At 41.1% G+C, this 19,663-nt stretch overlaps 2 protein-coding genes across 10 annotated transcripts in view; both read right to left on the bottom strand.

Moving 5' to 3' along the window:
* C3H9orf78 (chromosome 3 C9orf78 homolog) overlaps positions 1–19,663 on the bottom strand; it is a 416,805-nt gene that overhangs the window by 85,047 nt on the left and 312,095 nt on the right. The gene's annotated exons all lie outside the window — the stretch shown is intronic.
* Positions 1–19,663, bottom strand: part of FNBP1 (formin binding protein 1) — a 133,861-nt gene that overhangs the window by 29,040 nt on the left and 85,158 nt on the right. For all 9 annotated transcript variants that reach the window (XM_065928251.1, XM_065928249.1, XM_065928250.1 and 6 more), the window contains exons 7-8: positions 3,277–3,405; positions 1,499–1,645 (exon numbers count right to left, since the gene is read on the bottom strand). In XM_065928251.1, coding sequence (XP_065784323.1) covers positions 1,499–1,645; positions 3,277–3,405 — 276 coding nt within the window. The remainder of the gene's footprint in view (positions 1–1,498; positions 1,646–3,276; positions 3,406–19,663) is intronic.

The raw sequence follows: 19,663 nt of genomic DNA, 5'->3' as shown, positions 1-19,663 counted from the left end.
CCCTCGAAAAATACAATAATATAAAAACTGATTCTCATCAGAAGGTCTTAAAGCAATTTGGCATACACAAAGTCAAAGCAAAAAAAGATCCCCTCTCCAATTTCTTTCGTTCACTGTGGTTCAAAAATAGGAATTTATTGAATAATTTTCCTTTATATATATATTTGTTCAAAGTCTCTCCTTCACTAGAACGTAAGCTCCCTTCTGTTTTTCCTCCATGGCATCCCTAGCACCTGGATGACGCCTGATGATAATGATGGAATAAATGTTAGCTGAATAAATGAGGGAACTGACTGCCTACTCTGTGCTGTCCCCCTGCTAGGAACTTTGAGTTCAGAGTATTTTTCGGGTCAGGTGATGAAGACCAGTGTGTAAGGAAATGACAACCATTGTGTCCAAGATAGACAGATGTATAAAGTGTTACAAAAGCACCTGTGACTTGTAATAAAATTCTAACTCAATGATATCTGATTAAAAAAGAAAAAAATATTAGAGAAGACAATTTGGAAAGATCTCAACTTTCTACCATGAGCCCACATTCTAATTTGCCATAGCTATTTTAGCTAACATGGAATTTGTAGGTGTGCCAGAGATGTCAGTTGTCTTGTAAGGGCCAATCATCCTTCCTTCTGAGTAATAAGAACCCTGATTTTAAGCTGGTCACACAGCTACCCAGCAAAAAGGCTTCACTCTCCAGCCTTCTGTACAGCAGGAAGTGGCCCCAGGACTAAGTTTCAACTTCTGAGATCTCTGAGATGTAGGCAGAAGTACAGTGAGCGATTTTAGAAAGCTTCTTTAAATAGATAGTGTGGACTCTTCTCTATGTAATGTTTATGGAATGTGGATGTGATAGCTGGAGCTACAGAAGCCATGTTGAGTTTAAAAGTCATATCATCAAAAGTTGTGAACTAGGAGAAGCCTGAATTCCTGAGGACTTGCAGATCATTTGCCCATACCACGGTTGGATGCTCTGACTGGTAGACACCTTCATATGGGAGGAAAAATAAACTGTCTTAAGACACTATTGTCACTGTTAAATGAACCTAAACCTATACTCTCAGGCTTCCCTGATGGTTCAGTGGTAAAGAATCTGCCTGCTAAGCAGGAGACGTGGGTTCAGTCCCTGGGTCAGGAAGATCCCCTGGAGAAGGAAATGGCAACCCACTCCAGTATTCTTGCCTGAGAAATCTCATGGACAGAGGAGCCTGGTGGGCTATAGTCCTTGGGGTTGCAAAAGAGTTGGACGTGACTTAGTGACTAAACGGTAACAACAAAACTTATACTAACATCCTCAGTCCCAAATGTGCCAAGGGCTACACTAAATCCGAACCATGGAGGGCTGAATTTAAAAAACTCTAAAAAGGTATTGCTATTGTTGAAAAGTTCTTGTGGCCACTGAAAGCAGCTACTTTCAGATGATTAAATGTGGTCACTGTGGAAAGGGACAGGGAAATAACGGAACCATAGCTACACATTAAGTCCGAACTACAGTACTTACATTTTTTGGATCAATTGACTCGGCTGCTTTTACGATTCCATCCAAGCATTTCCCAATGATGGGGATCACCTGCCGGTCCAGCTCTGCGTATGTCTTCACTGATTCTCCGATTCTCACTATCCTCCTCTCCTCCATCTCTTGTATTTTCTGCAACATTAGAGTTCGCATAAAATTAGTTTGGTTTACTATTATTTAAGGAAGTTGTTTTTTGGCAGCATTGTTACCTCTAAAAAATTCTCTAGGAGGGAAATAGGCTTATAAAAAGGTTCCAGTTAGGGACTTCCCTGGGGGTCCAGTGGCTGAAACTCTGCCCTTCCACTACTATGGGCACGAGTTTGATCCCTGGTCAGGGAACTAAGATTCTTTCATGATGCTTGAGGTGGCCAAAAACAAATTAAAAAAGGTTAGAGTTAAAGCAACCATAAATTTATTGTGCTTCTACTTTAGTCAGCCGGACACATATTTTACTAATTGTTAAGCTGCCTAAATGTACACTTCACACAATTCCATTCCAATTTCAGTAAGAACCTGAAACGCAGGTAGTTTTACTACTAATACCATTTGATATTAGATTTCAAATATTTCCTCCATCTTTGAGCCACTGTTTCATCCTTTACCAAAAGCATGGCATCAGGGCTAACTGCCTTGACCCAACACAGGCTGAGATTAACTAGCGTACCTTCCTTCTACAAGTTGGAGGTTTTTTTTTTTTCTTTTTAATTGAGGATAACTGCTTTACAATATTTCTGCCACACAACAGTGTGAATCAGCCATAAGTATACATACGTCTCCTCCTCCTTCAACCTCCCTCCCACCCCCCATCTCATCCTTCTAGGTGGTCACAGAGTACCTCGCTGAGCTCACTGCATCATACGGCAAACCCCACTCCCCATCTATTTTACATACGGTAATGTGTATGTTTCATTGCTACTCTCTCACTTTGTCCCACCCTCTCCTTTGCAAGCTGGAAGTTCCTGTTTGCTGTGTAGACACCCTGATACAAATTTTTGTTATTTTTTCTACAGTGGAACTTGAAGTTGTAAAAAATTCCCAAAGGGGGAGAACAGTATCATGTATCCTTTCTCATACTATTCTTGACAACTTAAAGTAGCCCAAAGAAAAACAATCCAAAGGAAAGACAACAGGACTGTCAAAACAAGAGGGAACCATCACTTCACCACCTGTCAAAATGGCAGGAAACGTTTACCAATAACAAACGTTGGTGAGGATACAGAGAAAAGAGAACCCTTGTACACTGATGGTGGGAATGCAAATTGGTGCAGCCCTTTGAAAGCAATATGCAGGTTCCTCAAAAAAATAAAAATAGAACTACCATATGATCCACTCCTGGGTATACATCCAGAAAAAAAAGGAGAAAAAAAAAACAGTAATTCCAACAGATACATGCACGCCAATGTTCATAGTCATCTGTTCAAATTCTACGACTGTCTTAATGCTGCTCTGATTCCTAAAGGTAAGTCTGGCACTTTTGTAAGTAGAATGGTCCTTTTAGCAAAAAGAGTGTTAATGTAAGAATCCCAGTTCTAAGTCTGACCAAGAATGGCTGCAGGGTCAAACCAAGGAAACTTACAAAGTCTATTGATTAATCTTGGGATTCATGTCATGTTTCATCTTAATGTCAGTATGTGCTTAATCTGAATGTTTTTTAAAAGTGATTTGAGTTAGAGGAAATTTAGAATGCTATAAATACTTGGAAATCGTGATTCCAAGTAACATGTTTCTAAGCCAAGCAAATCTGAGAGAGCTGAACCACTTACCTGAAAGATATTGGGAATGTGAGTGTGGTAATATTCATGCTGCTCGTGGTTGAATTTCTGAAGAACTGATGAGTAATCTGCTTTGCTCTCCTCTGCCATTTGATGACGCGTTTGAGCTTGTTGTCGTGCCTTAGGGCAAAAAATGAGAACTTCCCATGTTTACACATAGTATATAAAAGCCTAAGATTGCAAACTGGAGGGACTGGGGGAGCGGGTGTCACATTTTCCTCAAACGTATTCTATTTACCAGGTGCTGGTTTTTTTTTTAAAAATTGTTTAAACAACCCAATCCAAAATAGGGCAGAAGACCTGAAGACACATTTCTCCAAAGAAGACCCACAGATGGCCAATAGGCACATGAAAAGATGCTCGACATCACAAACTATTGCTGCTGCTGCTGCGTCGCTTCAGTCGTGTCCGACTCTGTGCGACCCCATAGACGGCAGCCCACCAGGCTCCCCCGTCCCTGGGATTCTCCAGGCAAGGACACTGGAGTGGGTTGCCATTTCCTTCTCCAATGCATGAAAGTGAAAAGTGAAAGTGAAGTCGCTAAATGCAAATCAAAACAGCAGTGAACTATCGCCTTGCACCTGTCAAAATGGCTATTAGGAAAAGTCTACAAATAACAAATGTTGGTGGGGATGCAGAGAAAAGGGAACCCTCGTACACTGTGAACTGGCACAGCCCCTATGGAAAACAACATGCAGGTTCCTCAAAAAAATAAAAATAGAACTACCACACGACCCAGCAAGTCCACTCCTGAGTATACATCCAGAAAAATAGCTATGTGCACCCAATGTTCATAGCGGCACTATTTACAACAGCCAAGTCACAGAAGCAACTCAAGCGCCCACCAACTGATGAACGGATTAGGAAGATACAGCATACATACACAATGGAATACTGTGTGTTAGTCCAACTCTTAGCGACCCCATGGACTGTGACTCGCCAGGCTCCTCTGTCCATGGGATTCTCCAGCCTAGAATACTGGAGTGGGTTGCCATTTCCTCCTCCAGGGGCTCTTCCTGACCCAGGGATCAAAACCGGGTCTCCTGCATTGCAGGCATTCTTTACCATCTGAGCTATGTCTTGGAACACTAATGGAATATTACTCAGCCATAAAAAAAAAATGAAATACTTCCATTTGTAGCAGCATAAATGAACCTAGGGACTATTATGCTTAGTGAAATAAGTCAGATAGAGAAAGACAAATACTGTAAGAGAAAAAAATATTACAAATGATTGTTAGACTCACAGATATAGAAAACAAACTTGTGATTATCAAAAGGGAGAGGGACAAATTATGGGTATGAGATTAACAATTCAAACTACTATATTTATAATAGATAAGCAACAAGGATATACTGTATAGCACAGGGAAATATAGCCAACACCTGAAACTAACATAATATTATAAAACAACTACTATTGTTGTTCACTCGGTAAGTCGTGTCCGATTCTTTGTGACCCCATGGACTGCAGCATGCCACGCTCCTCTGTCCTTCATTATCTCCTGGAGTTTGCTCAAATTTATTTCTGTTGAGTCAGTGATGCTATCTATCCAACTCATCAACTACACTTTGATTTTTCACAAACCCCACCATTCTTGCCTTAACGCAGCATCACTTTCTAGTTTGAAACGTACCAACATTCTTTATTGTCTACACTTGGCCCAATTCACATATTTATTACCAAGATTTAGGTTCCCTTGTGGGAACCTCTGATCATATTTTTTATTTTTTGAGTCGGGGACAGGGGACCCATAATTTTTTTTTATCCAGTTATCAAAGGAGTTCATGAATTAAAAAGGCATGTGACCCACTGACCCATAGGGGTCTTTCTAAAACTCTGCACTGTGGTTTTTTCCAGAATATATTTTAAAGTAGCCCTAAGTATGGTGCCCTCTTTGTGCCGTGTGTGTGTGTGTGTGTGTCTATGTGTGTGTGTGTGTGTGTGTGTGTGTGTGTGTGTGTGTGTGTGTGTGTCCTTCAGCTGTGTCTGACTCTTTGTGACCCCGTGGACTACAGCATGTCAGGCTTCCCTGTCCTTCACTATCTCCCGGAGTTTGCTCAAACTAATGTCCATGGAGTCAGTGATGCCATCCAACTATTTCATCCTCTGTCACCCCCTTCTCTCCTGCCTTCAATCTTTCCCAGTATCAGGGTCTTTTCTAATGTTTTATTGCATTGCTTTTCTCCTAAATAATGATAGAATTCCTAAATTTGTTTCTCTCTTTTAATTCATATTTTGGTTAATTACACACAAACAAGAAAGAGGCTGTTAGCGACAAGCCGCATAATCGATTTGAAAGCTCAAACAAGAATGTCTGAAAAGCCTAAAGTCCTCCACAAATACCAGTGATTGTTATGCTGGTATTAGCTCCTCAGATTCCTTGGAGGTGCCTTGATAAATATAATCTCATGAATCTCTAAGATGATCTGAGGTCCACCCAGGGCAAAAACCACCTCTTGCCAGATGAAGAGATGGCTTGGCCCGTGTGCTTGGCAAACTTACCACACCAAGCCAAGAACACAACAGGAGAAGGGCCTTGTTCCAACACAGCCAAGGCAACTTTTGTCTGTTTGCTTGTTTTGCTTTGTTTTACTGAACCTAATTTTTTTTTTTAAGATAAAGAAAAAACAGAGAACCATCCAAATGCCAACACGAAGAGGAAAGGTTGGAGCTGTCTGTCTGTCCTACGCTCTGTCTGGTCGCTGGTTCCAGGTCGGTTTCTTTGCATCTCAATGTCCTTTATTGGTTTCCTGCCTCTGTGACTTGAAGGCTTAACCTGATTTCACTTCCTCGCCACGCTTCGCTCATCTGTGTATCCGTGAAGCCACGGTGGATCATTCAGACCTGCTTCCTTTATTCCCTTCTCTGTTCTTCGGTGAACACTTCCCTAGTGCAGGTATCAATATTAACATTTCCAAACTGATTTCCTTATTACCTGAGATTTCTTAGTTTCTTAAGACCTTTAGGTACTTAAAACCCAATTTACCAACTTCTCATCTCCCCTCTGTTATTAGTTCAGCTGCCATGTTCTTCCTCTTTGTCGGCGGCCTCTTAACTCCCTTCCTGACCATATGCTTCGGCTTCCGCTTTACTGTGCTCCCGAGCACATGTATCAGCCAGTCCCCAGCTACCCTGTAAAATCCGTGCCCGTCCAACACACAGCAACCCTCCTCCGTTTTACAGTAGCCTCCCCACCTACGTGCACTCCATCTGTTCCCCTGATGCAAACAACCTTTTAACTCTTCCAGTTACCTAGAGTTTTATCATGTCTCACTCTGCTAGGACTATGGGAAAAAAGCGACAATGACAACCCACCACCAACGAAATTCCCAGGTAGACCCCCCATTTCTAAAAAATTCTCTACTTCATTCGCAAACCTTCTTCAGAAAAAAGTCAGAAAATCCCCAGGGCAGGCAGGTTCCTTCATCTCTTTTATAAATGAATAGTACCAAGGTGGAGCATCTCCTGATTTATTTTGGAGAAATGATCCAACTTGGTGAAAACTGAATATAGCTTAGTTCTGAAACAAGGATCAGAATGTCATCTTAAATATGCACGTATGTGTGTGTGTACACACACACACAGCCCACATATGCAGATCAATGCTTCCCGATATCACTCCCTCATAACGACTGTGCAACATTTTACTCCTGAGAACTGGAGGCGAGCTTGTCGGAGGTGCCCCAGGACCAGCTGACTGGAAGGGCCTGTTACCCTCCTTCCTCTGGGCTCCCCAGAATCTCTAATAATGTTTTTGCTTTGGCTATAATTACTTTCTGTGGTTGGTTAGCTGCTAATTTGTGTCTGACTCTCTTGTGACCCCATGGACTGTAGCCCACCAGGCTCCTCTGTCCGTGGGATTTCCCAGGCAAGAATACTGGAGTGGGTTGCCATTTCATTTCCTTCTCCAGGGGATCTTCCCGACCCAGGGACTGAACTCAGATCTCCTGCACTGGCAGGATTCTTTACCAGTGAGTCTCCAGGGAAGCCTATAATTGCTTTTATAAGCATATCAACTCATAATTGTTTCACAATGCCCCATTCGCTGTAATCCCAAGATACAACTCGGTGACCACTACATGTAAACTACGGAAGGCACTGAGATAAAGAAGAACATGGATAAAATCCAGCCTGGAAAGTGAGAGAACAGAAGAAAGCAGACTCCAGGGGGAAGGAACGGGTCTGCCTTTTATGAAAGAAGCATTATGTCTCGGGCCGTTTTCTGAGAAGAAAAAACTTGGCCATCAGTACGAAAAGTCTTTGTATATCTACAGTCTATCTCTGACCCACTAAAAAGATAAAGCAACATTTAGAAGCAGCAAAATACCGTCGCATATCACGCTCTGCAAGAACACAGTGGGAAGACAGGGCTGTTTTACTCTCATCCCAGGATCCAGCTGCTTTGAATTAACACCCACTGTTGAACCCCAGGCCCAGGAATTCGCCATTGTTCTAAGATTTACTATGGAAATCTATTTTTGTTTCATAAGCTGTGATGTTTACTTTGCACTGGAACTTCAAGTGTCTCTCTCAAACACCAGGGCTGAGTCAGTTACTCATTATTACAAATATGCTTTTAAAAGTAAAGTATTTCCAAAAACTTATTTGGAGAAACTGCTAAATAACTAGATATTTTCGAGAGTGCATCTCCTCATGCCTAAGGTTGCATGAAGATTAGAAGCATCACCATTTCCCAGCTCTTTGTAAGTCTGTCTAAAAATAGCAACTATTATCTTAAAGAGGTACAGTATTTCCATCCTCAGCAAGACCATCAGCTATTTTTTTTCATTCAAGTTCCCATTCTAAGAATAAAAGGTACAGCATCTTGTAGCAACATTACTGTGGGGCAGAGAGAAGTTCAAAGGTTTTTTTTTTTTTTTTTTAAATGAGTCAGAATTGCAGAATTTAGAGATAATATTCTAAAAAAGTCCAGAATGACCACAATGGCCTGAGGCCATAAGTCACAGAGATCTTTAAATAAGGGCTACACCACTTTCACTGTCAGTCAGAGAGACTGAACTTGAACTGTGGAATTTCTTTAACAAATCCTTGGGAATCTCCCCAAATAAATCCAAATTGGCCTAAGTATGTATCACTTAAGTGTGACTTCACTGCTTGGTAATTCTTAACATGGTCTTATGGACATCTGCTTCAAAGGTCAGAGTTACAGTTTCTAAATAAAGGAAACAATATTTTAGAAATTGAGCTGCAGCCCAATGCTTCTAAATCCTAATGGATTTAAAGACAAAAATACTATAATTCATTTAGTTAGTTAAATTTAGATGATCAGCCTGGCCAAAATGTGCAGCTACTTCCTGTTCAATTCATTAAGAAAAGAACACTGCTGGCTGAGTCTCAGTCTTCATAAACAGAGAAAATGGGCCGTACTAAGGGATGTGTTTACTTTCATATGGGGAACGTGGTAGATTTTCTTACTATGTTATACCCTCGCATCTTTTACCATTAACTTCTTATAGCTTTTGACCTTTTAACAAAATGAGCAAATACAGACTGGTTTTACTCATATACATCAGTTCAGTTCAGTTCAGTTGCTCAGTTGTGTCCGACTCTTTGTGACCCCATGGACAGCAGCATGCCAGGCTTCCCTGTCCATCACCAACTCCCCGAGTTTACTCAAGCTCATGTCCATCGAGTCAGTGATGCCATCCAACCATCTCATCCTCTGTCGTCCCCTTCTCCTCCCGCCTGCAATTTTTCCCAGCATCAGGGTCTTTTCCAATGAGTCAGTTCTTCACATAAGCTGGCTAAAGAACTGGAGTTTCAGCTTCAGCATCAGTCCTTCCAATGAATATTCAGGGTTGACTTCTTTTAGGATCGACAAGTTTGATCCCTACACCCTATACCCTAACTCATACATAATGAGATGTAACATGGCTTCTCTTGTGTGGCTGAAGGACTCCAGAGCATGCCCACTCAGTAGCTGTGGAATGAGGGATCTTGGGCTTTCCAGGTGGCACCAGTGGTAAACAACCGCTTGCCAATGTAGGAGATGCAGGTTCGATCCCTGGATCGTGAATTTCCCGTGGAGAAGGGCATGGCAACCCACTCCAGTATCCATGCCTGGAGAATCCCATGGAGAGGGGGAGCCTGGCAAGCTATGGCCTATAGGGTCCCAAAGAGTCAGACATGACTGAAGCGACTGAGCATGCATGCATGGGGGATCTTAGTTCCTGGACCAGGGATCGAGCCTGTGTCCCCTGCATTGGCAGGCAGATTCATAAGCGCTGGGCCACCAGGCAAGTCTCCTGAGATATATTAATTTTTTGAACATGTCCTCAGACTTCTCAGGACTGTATGCATTGCTGTTCCTTAAACAACAAACTATTATTGCAGCAGAACTCAGAGCTTTGAAAAGTCATGTTTTCCCTTGGCTTGAAGTATGTAGTATAACAGCTTAGAAAGGCCCTCCTTGATTACCCAAAATTGGGGGAACACAATGGAGAGGGTTTCATCAGTCATAGCTCCAACAGCAGTAAGTATCCTCTGGAGAAGCTGGACTTGCAGTATTTTATTTCATCATCATCATAATATTTTTCAGTCATTCAGTCGTGGCCACCTCTTTATGACCCCATGGACGGCACCACACCAGGCTCCTGTGTCCTCCACTACCTCCCAGAGTTTGCTCAAATTCACGTCCATTGAGTCAGTGATGCTCTCTAACCATCTCATCCTCTGCTGCTGTCTTCTCCTCCCGCCTTCAATCTTTCCCAGCATCAGGGTCTTTTCCAATGAGTCGTCTCTTTTCATCAGGTGGCCAAATTATAGAAGCTTCAGCATCAGTCCTTCCAGTGAATATTCAGGGTTGACTTCCTTTAGGATCGACACGTTTGATCTCATTGCAGTTCAAGGGACTCTCATGAGAAGAAACCAATTGTATTTTAGGCCAGGAGGAAAAGGAAGGCTAAATCAAGATTGCCTTCTACATTTCCTATTCTGCACCACAGCTAAGGCTGCCCATGTTTATTATTCAATAGCCAGCGCCTTGCAGCAGCCCCACTTAGGGGGCAGATGGCCTGACCGTCAGCCCCGGAAACCAGCCCAAAGGGCACACAGGCTGGACTGGAGGCACAGCAGGACTGCGGCAGAGCGCCTGGCTCGAGACTCACCCTCCTGCAAGCTACCTGAGCTGCTGACTTCATGTCACAGATAAAATTAAACTCACCACTTCAATAATCTGGGTTATCTGACCTCTCTCCGTCTTCATCAGTTCTTTTTTTTTTTTTTTTCACTTGATTACAAAAATATGCTTGTGGTAACTAATTCAAATTTATAAAATAGTAAGGTTTAGAAAGCAAAAGTCCCTGCACATGCCACCTTCTGATAATCACTGGTAACACTGACATCAGGAGGCGGGTGACGTGGAGAGGAGGTAAATTTCCTGGTGAAAGTTCCAGGAACAGAGCAGCAAGAGCATCACTAGCCGAACGATACCACCAGGCTCCAGTGACCGCCAGTCCACAGCGGCAGAGCTGGTGTGTCTCAGAGGCAACAGCAGCTCCGGCGACTGCAGCACCTTGCCTTCTGGATGTGGCCAGCTCGATGGGAAGAAACGCACACGCTTTCATGGCATACAAGGATATCACAGCCCATTTCTCAGGTTGGTTGGTTGGTTTGGCTGTGCTGGGTCTTCACAGCTGTGCGGACTCTTTTCTAGCTGCAGCGAGCGGGGGCTACTCTTCGCTGCAGTGTGCCGGCTTCTCATTGCTGTGGACCACATAGGACTCGTGGGCTCAGCAGTTGTGCCTCGGTTGCTCTGCGGGATGTGGGATCTTCCCAGACCAGGGATAGAACGTGCATCTCCTGTGTTGGCAGCTGGATTTTTTACCATTGAGTCACCAGGGAAGCCCTAGGAATTTTATTTTTTTAATTTACTAATTTTGCTGCACCACTTGGCATCTCAGTGCCCTGACCACAGATCAAACCCATGCCCCCTATGATGGAAGCACAGAGTCTTAACCACTGGACCATCAGGGAAATTCCGATAGGTATTTCTGAGATCAGAAAAATAGTACTCTTTTCAGAATCCCTGAAACTTCTAACTGCTAGACTGAATTTCTCTAAGATTTGTTAATGATTAGAAGCAAAACTGATTTCACCCTAGTCTTTGACTTAGCAATTCTACTTCTGTGGAATTTATCCTAATGAAATAATCTTCAATGTTCATAAAGATATCCACAAAGTATTGTTTATCATAGCTAATAATTTGAGACAAATGTCCAGTAATGTAATTGATTAATTATATGTCATACTATTGTGTAGCACCCTGCTTATTTAACCTATTGTATATACATCATGCAAAATGCCAGGCTGGAGGAAGTATAAACTGGAATCAAGATTGCCAGGAGAAATACCAATAACCTCAGATATGCAAATGACACCACTCTCACGGCAGAAAGCAAAGAGGAACTAAAGAGCCTCTTGATGAAGGTTAAAGAGGAGAGTGAAAAAGTTGGCCTAAAACTCAACATTAAAAAAACGAAGATTATGGCATCTGGTCCCATCACTTCACGGCAAATAGATGGGGAAACAATGGAAATAGTAACAGACTTAATTTTCTTGGACTCTAAAATCACTTCAGATGGTGACTGCAGTCATGAAATTAAAAGACGCTTGCTCCTTGGAAGGAAAGTTATGACAAACCTAGGCAGCATATTAAAAAGCAGAGACATTACTTTGCCAACAAAGGTCTGTATAGTCAAGGCTGTGGTGTTGCGAGTAGCCAAGTATGGATGTGAGAGTTGGACCATAAAGAAAGCTGAGCACTGAAGAACGATGCTTTTGAATTGTGATGCTGGAGAATACTCTTGAGAGTCCCTTGGACTGCAAGGAGATCCAACCAGTCAATCCTGAATATTCTCTGGAAGGACTGATGCTGAAGCTGAAGCTCCAATATTTTGGCCACCTGATGCAAAGTGGAGACTCATTGGAAAAGACCCTGATGCTGGGAAAAATTGAAGGCAGGAAGAAAAGGGGGCGACAGAGGATGAGACGGTTGGATGCATCACCAACACAATGAACGTGAGTTTGAACAAGCTCCGGGAGATGGTGAAGGACAGGGAAGCCTGGCGTGCTACAATCCACGGGGTCGCAAAGAGTCAGACACGACTGAGCAACTGAACAATAAGAAAATTGTGTGGCTTGGAAGAAAAAATAACGTGAAAGAGTATGGAATAAGGGAAAGTGAAAGCTATACATGATTTAAGTTTTCAAAGCAGTATTTACAAAATACCTTCATTATTATTTTAAAAAGCCCATTACTAATGATCACTTCTGAAAGTGATGAAGTTATAGTTTAGTTTGCTAAAAAGCTTAGTGAAAGAGGCAAATTCTATGCAGAATTTCAGAAACAGTGAAACACTGAAGCAGTGTGGCTGTCTCTGAGGTACACACACACACACACACAGTTCTGAGAAGTATAGTAGGCGGGGCATTAACAAAGGAAGAGAAGGACCTCTCTTTCTGGAGTAAAGCTGTTGTATGATAGATGGCATTGTTTCAATTTCCCAGCAAACTGTTGCATCTAGAATACATTTTCAGTTCAAGACTAAGAATGCATTTAAAAATCCCTATTCAGACAGAGTGCTGTGAGTTTTTGTTGGAGGCTTCCAGACCAGGGGCTTGCCAAAACAATGAGCCTGTCTTTGATAAATTATAAGGCCAGCTAAAATACAGAACAGAGAAAAACTTCAAAATAAGTTAACCAAAGAAATATGCCTGAAGTATTCCAGCAATTTCCTGATTTTTTTTTTTTTTCTTAAACAGGCTTACAACTTCTAGCCCCAGTATTGTAGGTTCCTTTGGTACCCGGTCACTAAAATAGAAGGGCGAGAATATGGAAAGATAGCAAACGAGACCAGCATCTCAACCTCTCATGGGCCATTCACTTGCTAAGCAGTTTTTAAGAAAAGGCTTCTGTTTCCCTACACCCCAGTCGCCTTATTCAAAAAGCAGAATTAGAAGGTGAGCTACAATTTCTGTTGGAAGTGAAGCCACCACTGATATAGCTTGTCTTGATGCTGGCATGCCTCCAGGGTAAGCTGGTGGAAACAAACCCGGTATGAGCTCAGAGAGCTCAGCCAAATATAAACCATGGCCTCCAAGACTTGATCCCCTCCTCCTCCCTGGTTTCTAACACATTCTATTTGCAAGGGTCTTGAGTTTTTAGTTACAGCAGATTGATATTGATTATTTCTTTCTCTTCCCTTCTCCCCTTTAATGAATAATGTCACCCCAAAATGTGACACTCACGAGGTTCCATATATGCACAGCTGATGCGAACAGCTGAGATTCTGGAAAGTTAGTGACTTAACTGTATGATGATAAACAAGGGTCGTTGTTCTCTGTGGCTGTGGCATTATTGTGAAGAACAAACATAATGAAAGCAGTATGGAATGCAGTTCTACAAAAGACACATTCCGTAGAAGAGTGAAAAAAATTAGTCATGTTATATAGCCCAGGGAAAGAAATGAAACACCATGAAATCTGACATACACACACACACACACTGAAATATTACTCAGCCATTAAAAACAATGAAATAATGCCATTTGTAGCAACATGGATGGACACGTTAAGATAATCACAGTAAGTGGAATCAGAGAAAGACAAATATCATATGATATAACTTACATGTGGAATTTTTTTTAAGAATGACACATATGAACTTATCTACAAAACAGAAACATACTCGCAAACATAGAAAACAAACTTACGGTTCCCAAAGGAAAAAGGTGAGGGGGATAAATTAGCAATTTGGGGTTAACAGATACATACTACTATATATAAAATAAACAATGAGGACTAACCGTGTAGCACAGGGAACTATATTCACTACCTTGTAATAACTTATAATGGAATAGAATCTGGAAAAGTACATATATATACATATATATGGGCTTCCCTGGTAGCTCAGCTGGCAAAGAATCTGCCTGCAATGCAGGAGACCAGTTTGATTCCTGGGTCGGGAAGATCCGCTGGAGAAGGGATAGGCTATCCACTTCAGTGTTCTTGGGCTTCCCTGCTGGCTCAGCTGGTAAAGAGTCTGCCTGCAATGTGGGAGACCTGTGTTCGATCCCCAGGTTGGAAGATCCCCTGGAGAAGGGAACAGTTAGCCACTCCAGTACTCTAGACTGGAGAATCCCATGGACTATACAGTCCATGGGGTCGCAAAGAGTTGGACATGACCAAGCGACTTTCTCTTTCACACACACACATATGTATACACACATATGTATCACTGAATCACGTTGCTGTGTACATGAAACATTATTTAAAAACTACACTTCAATTTAAAAAAAAAGAAATCTGAGGAGTTTGGTGAGCAGCAGCTGTTCATCCTCAACCCAAGTCACAATAGATATTTCCTCTAGGATTCCCAGAGGGAAAAATCTATCCCTTCTGAAGATACGTTCATACAAAAAGATAATAATATTCACAATCATAAAAGCACAAGGAAATAAACCACTGTGAGAGCTGACACAATATGGAGAAAAACTAGCACCATAAAAACTTGAGTTAAGGGACTTCCCTGCTGGTCCACTGGTTAGGACTGCACAAGGATGGAGGAGCGTGCTAGGCTATAGTTCATGGGGTCGCCAAGAGTCGGACATGACTGAGCGACTTCACTTCACTTCACTTCACTTCCAATGTAGGGGCCCAGGTTTTATCCCTGGTCAGGGAACCAAGATCCCACATGCTGAGTGGTGCAGCCAAATAAATAAAGTTACTGTTTAAAAAAAAAAAAAAATCTTCAGCTAAAAGAACAATTTAAAGAAAATACTAAAGAAGAACATTTAAAAATGATTAAAGAAATAAAAGAATTAATAGAAATCATAAGAAAATGAGAGACACAGAATGAAAAGTTTCATACACATCTGAGTCCCAGAACTGACAATTAGAAAGAATGAAAAGACAGGTATATTTACAGAGTTAACACCTGAGAATTTTCCTACATAGATGAAAGAAACAAATCCCCAATGAATCCCGAGCAGAGTAAATGAGAATCAAAAAGTCTGTACTTTGAAATAACATAGAGATGTCAAAACACCAAAAGAACAGCAAAACACCAAAAGAAACACAGAACACCAAAAGTAAAGATAAGGTCTTAGCAGATAGGGTGGACAGTCAAATATCCACAAAAGGAATGTTATTAAGTAGTTAGTCAGCTTCCCAAGAGGAACAATCAAGGATAAAAGAAAATGGAATGAGGTTTTCAAAATGCTTAGAGGAAAATCTTTGTCAGCTTAGAATTCTATACCTAACTCAACTATCATATTAGAGCGCTGCTGCTGCTGCGTCGCTTCAGTCGTGTCCAACTCTGTGCGACCCCATAGACGGCAGCCCACCAGGCTCCTCCATCCATGGGATTCTCCAGGCAAGAACACTGGAGTGGGTTGCCATTGCCTTCTCCCATATTAGAGTGAGGACACAATAAAAACATTTCAGACAAATAAAGAACTTATGATTCACAAGTGAAAAGAAAGTGTTAGTCATAGTCGCTCAGCCGTGTCCTACTCTTTCTGACCCCATGGACTGTAGCCCATCAGGCCCCTATGTCCATGGAATTCTCCAGGCAACAATACTGGAGTGGGTTGTCATGCCCTTCTCCAGGGGATCTTCCCATCCCAGGGATCAAATCTGGGTCTCCTACAGACAGATTCTTTACCATTTGAGCCACCAAGCCCACATACCCTTATGGAAAAAAATGTAAACAAGATCACTCAGGAAGGAGGAAATTTAACTGAGAAGGGAATAATATGCGAGAAGGAACAACACTAAGCCTTCCTGAGCACATGTCTATGCCTGTGTGGGTAGATGGCGAAGATATGGCTGCCCCCTTTAGATCATCCCTGGGGCCCAGCTCTCCTTATTGGACCCCTCGTATACACCGAGGCTTCACGTCAATTGCTATTTATCATGTATCCCAGACCACTATCCCTGGCCAAGTTCTGTAGACAAGAGCAGTGGTTAAAAACAAAGAGCTCATTTACTATAATCCAGGAGTGAAATCGTATGGTGCACTGGCAGGAATACTGAATTCAAAAAGAATTCATCGAAATATGCATGCTTCAGTCTCAGCTCTCCCATATCCAGCAGGGCCACTTTAGGTTAATGGCAATTTAACATTGATAGCCTTACCTTTTTTTATCTATAGAGAGATAAAAGAATTATGGTAAGGACTGAAATCCTTTAAGAAAAAATAAAACATGTTCCCAGCGGAAATTTTTTGAGAAGTTGGTTCAATAGCATTTCACGCGGATCACACTCATTCTCCCATTTTACTCTTAATATCCTTCACAATCTGTTCTCACATCATCTCTCCAGGAGACCCTACTTAGCCCCCTGTTCTGTTAATATCATCAGCATGCTACCCTCAGTGCCTGTGATGAAATTCTCTTCATCTCAGAGGCTACCTCTCTGCTTTATCTATTCAATTTCTACCCATCCATCACACTCAAGTTCTGATTCTTCCTTCAGCTCTATCCCAACAATCTTTAATCCATGTAGGGCTTTTCCAGATGCTGAATCTATGAGCAACTTTTGAGCTCCTAGTATTTGCTGGTCACAGGACCAGGTAATTTCACATATGATGTACCTCATTATTTTTTTAAAATTATTTGGCTGCACCAGGTCTTAGTTGAGGCACATGGGATCTTTTAGTTGTGGCATGCAGAATCTTTATTTTTACTGTGGCATACGAATCCTTAGTTCTGACCAGTTTTCTGACTAATGATGGAACCCAGCTGGACCCCTGCATTGGGAACGTGGATTCTGAGCCACTGGACCACCAGGGAAGTCCCTCATTAATAATTTTTAAACTACTGCTGCTCTGAATATTTTCACCATGGGCGGCTTTGCATATATAAACATTATCTTATTCTGTAACTGAGTTTTCCTTATCTCTCCATCTCTTCGTTATCTGCTAACCAAGACCCTTATGAAAGATATTCCTTTGTAAACTTACTGATGCTCTAAACTATTGGTTCAATAAATACTCTAGCAAATGCCTTGGATGTTTAAAATATACTTAATCAGGGGCTCCTCTGGCGGTCCACTGGTTAAGACCTTGTGCTTCCACTGCAGGGAGTGCAGATTCAATCCCTAGCTGGGGAACTAAGATCCTACATGCTGTGTGGCATGGCCAAAAACAACAACAAGAAGATAAAATAAAATATACTTAATTGATTCACAGTAGGTTGAAGGGAGAAGAACTAAGAAGAGAAGAGTCCGAAGTAATCAAAAGAACCCCAACAGGGAAAATACAGATGACAATAGTGTCAACTAATGAACCTGCATCCAAACCTAGGCTCTGTTTTCCCATATCATGTTCTCAGCCAGCCCCTGAAGTGTATAATATTATCCTTATTTTATAGAGTAGGAAACAAGCTCAGAGGTGAAGTAAATTGCATCACAGCAGACCATCATCAAATGACGGGAACAAGATAAGAACCCTTATCTATGTGGAATAAGACACAGCTCCTGGCCAAGTTAGACCATTTATCACTAGTAAAAATTAAAACCTTTCATTAAATGACTTGCCATACAAGTCTTTAGAACAGTGAAGGGCACGATGGAAATGCCAAGAATTGAAGCTACACACACACATACCCAAATAAGTCAATACCATTTTTATTTAAATTCATTTTATTTTATATTCATGTTCATATATGCATATAATGTGAGTGTTTGTATTCACTTTATGTTTTATTCCATCATTTTTACTTTCATATCTAGGGTATGGGAATGAACTATCATCCTCATCCTACTGCTATTTTGCACTTTTACTTAGAGGCTTGCTGTTAGGAGTACTAAAGCAAAGCTAAGATAGATCTTCATGTTAGCATTTTCACGTAAATCACATAATGTATACTGGAAATATTTCATTGAAGAGGCTCTTAAAAGTATTTATTCTTTTTTTGGGGGGGGGGGCATGCCACACAGCATGCAGGATCTTCCCAAACCAGGAAGGACCAGGGATCAAACCCGTGCCCCTTGCAGTGGGAGTGCAGAATTCTTAACTGCTGGGCCACCAGGGAAGTCCTAAAAGTATTTAGTTTTTACACAAATTCACTTTGGGCTGCACCCCCACCCCCAACATTTCTGATACTGAGATTTTGACATTTTGACTTTCCTATTTCTTTTTAAACATTTATTTACCCAAACTCCATTTGCTGAGCAAAAACCACTTATTTCCAAAGCAAATAAGCAAAAATTAAGGTCAACAACATAAAGGCTGTAGTAATCACTAGCAAATGAACAAAAACTGGGAGCTGGGAGCTGAATGCAACTTTAAGAGTATCTGGTATGTGAAACATTTAACCATAGTAAATAATTTTATGTTTTGACACTTCTATCACAAATTCAATTGTTAAATATTGAGTGTAGCCTTTAAAAAAAAAAACTTCATCATGCTAATATTCGTTTAAGACATAGATCAAAGTCGTGTCCCATTTCCAAATATAGATACATTTATTCTACATTTAATAATTTGGGGGAATTTCCATTAAACTCCATTTCCCATGGGAAGCATCAAAAGAAGGAAACACATCCATTATTACTCAGGACAAATATTAAAGCATCAAAACAATTGAAACCGATGTTCATTCAATACAGGTTCACTGAGAAGCAAAATAAACAAAACAAACTCTACAGATATGATTGCTTACAGGACAGATGTAAACAAGAGGGTAACAAAAGTGACTTTTGGGCATCTTTGATTTGAACACTGATCTTCTTTTAAAGAATAGTTACAGCAACAATATCCATTTTAAATTCTATACATTTTCTCTTGTTGCAAACAAAACAATTTTTAAAGTAAAAGATCAAGCTGCCATTGCAAAATTTGTTTCCTGCATTCATGCTAACCACTTCCTCCTTTGGAAAAAAAAAATTTGTTTTCTAAATTGTTACAGTGAACAATCCCTTCAGATAACCAGGCAGACATTTGTTATAAAGCAAATGTGGGGAAAGCGCTAAAGATATTCACATGTTTAATAAAGATGTCAACCTCGTAGTTACAGCAAGGGAAGAGAAAAAAATTTAATAGTACAATTCCTTATACGTACAATGACTAAAGTAGTCATCTTGCTAGAGAATGTTTCCCCAAATGGTAAAAAAATTTAACACTCTGCTACTCAGCTGGCTTCAGTTAGAACAACTTTGCCCTGTTTGTGCTTCACGGAGCCAGCATCTCTGATTCCAACTGAAGGCAACCTCCTAAGCTAGTAAATTTAATTTGCTTTATTAAGATAAGTATCAAACTGATAATCATTCAAAGTAAATTCCTTCATTCTTGCTTAATACTGACATAGATTCTTTACTAAAACTGTATTTTTCCCTTTAAGAGATTCTATTT

This window comes from Muntiacus reevesi, chromosome 3 (genome assembly GCF_963930625.1).
Source record: "Muntiacus reevesi chromosome 3, mMunRee1.1, whole genome shotgun sequence".
Lineage (NCBI taxonomy): Eukaryota > Metazoa > Chordata > Mammalia > Artiodactyla > Cervidae > Muntiacus > Muntiacus reevesi.
This window is presented reverse-complemented; position numbering and strand designations above follow the sequence as displayed.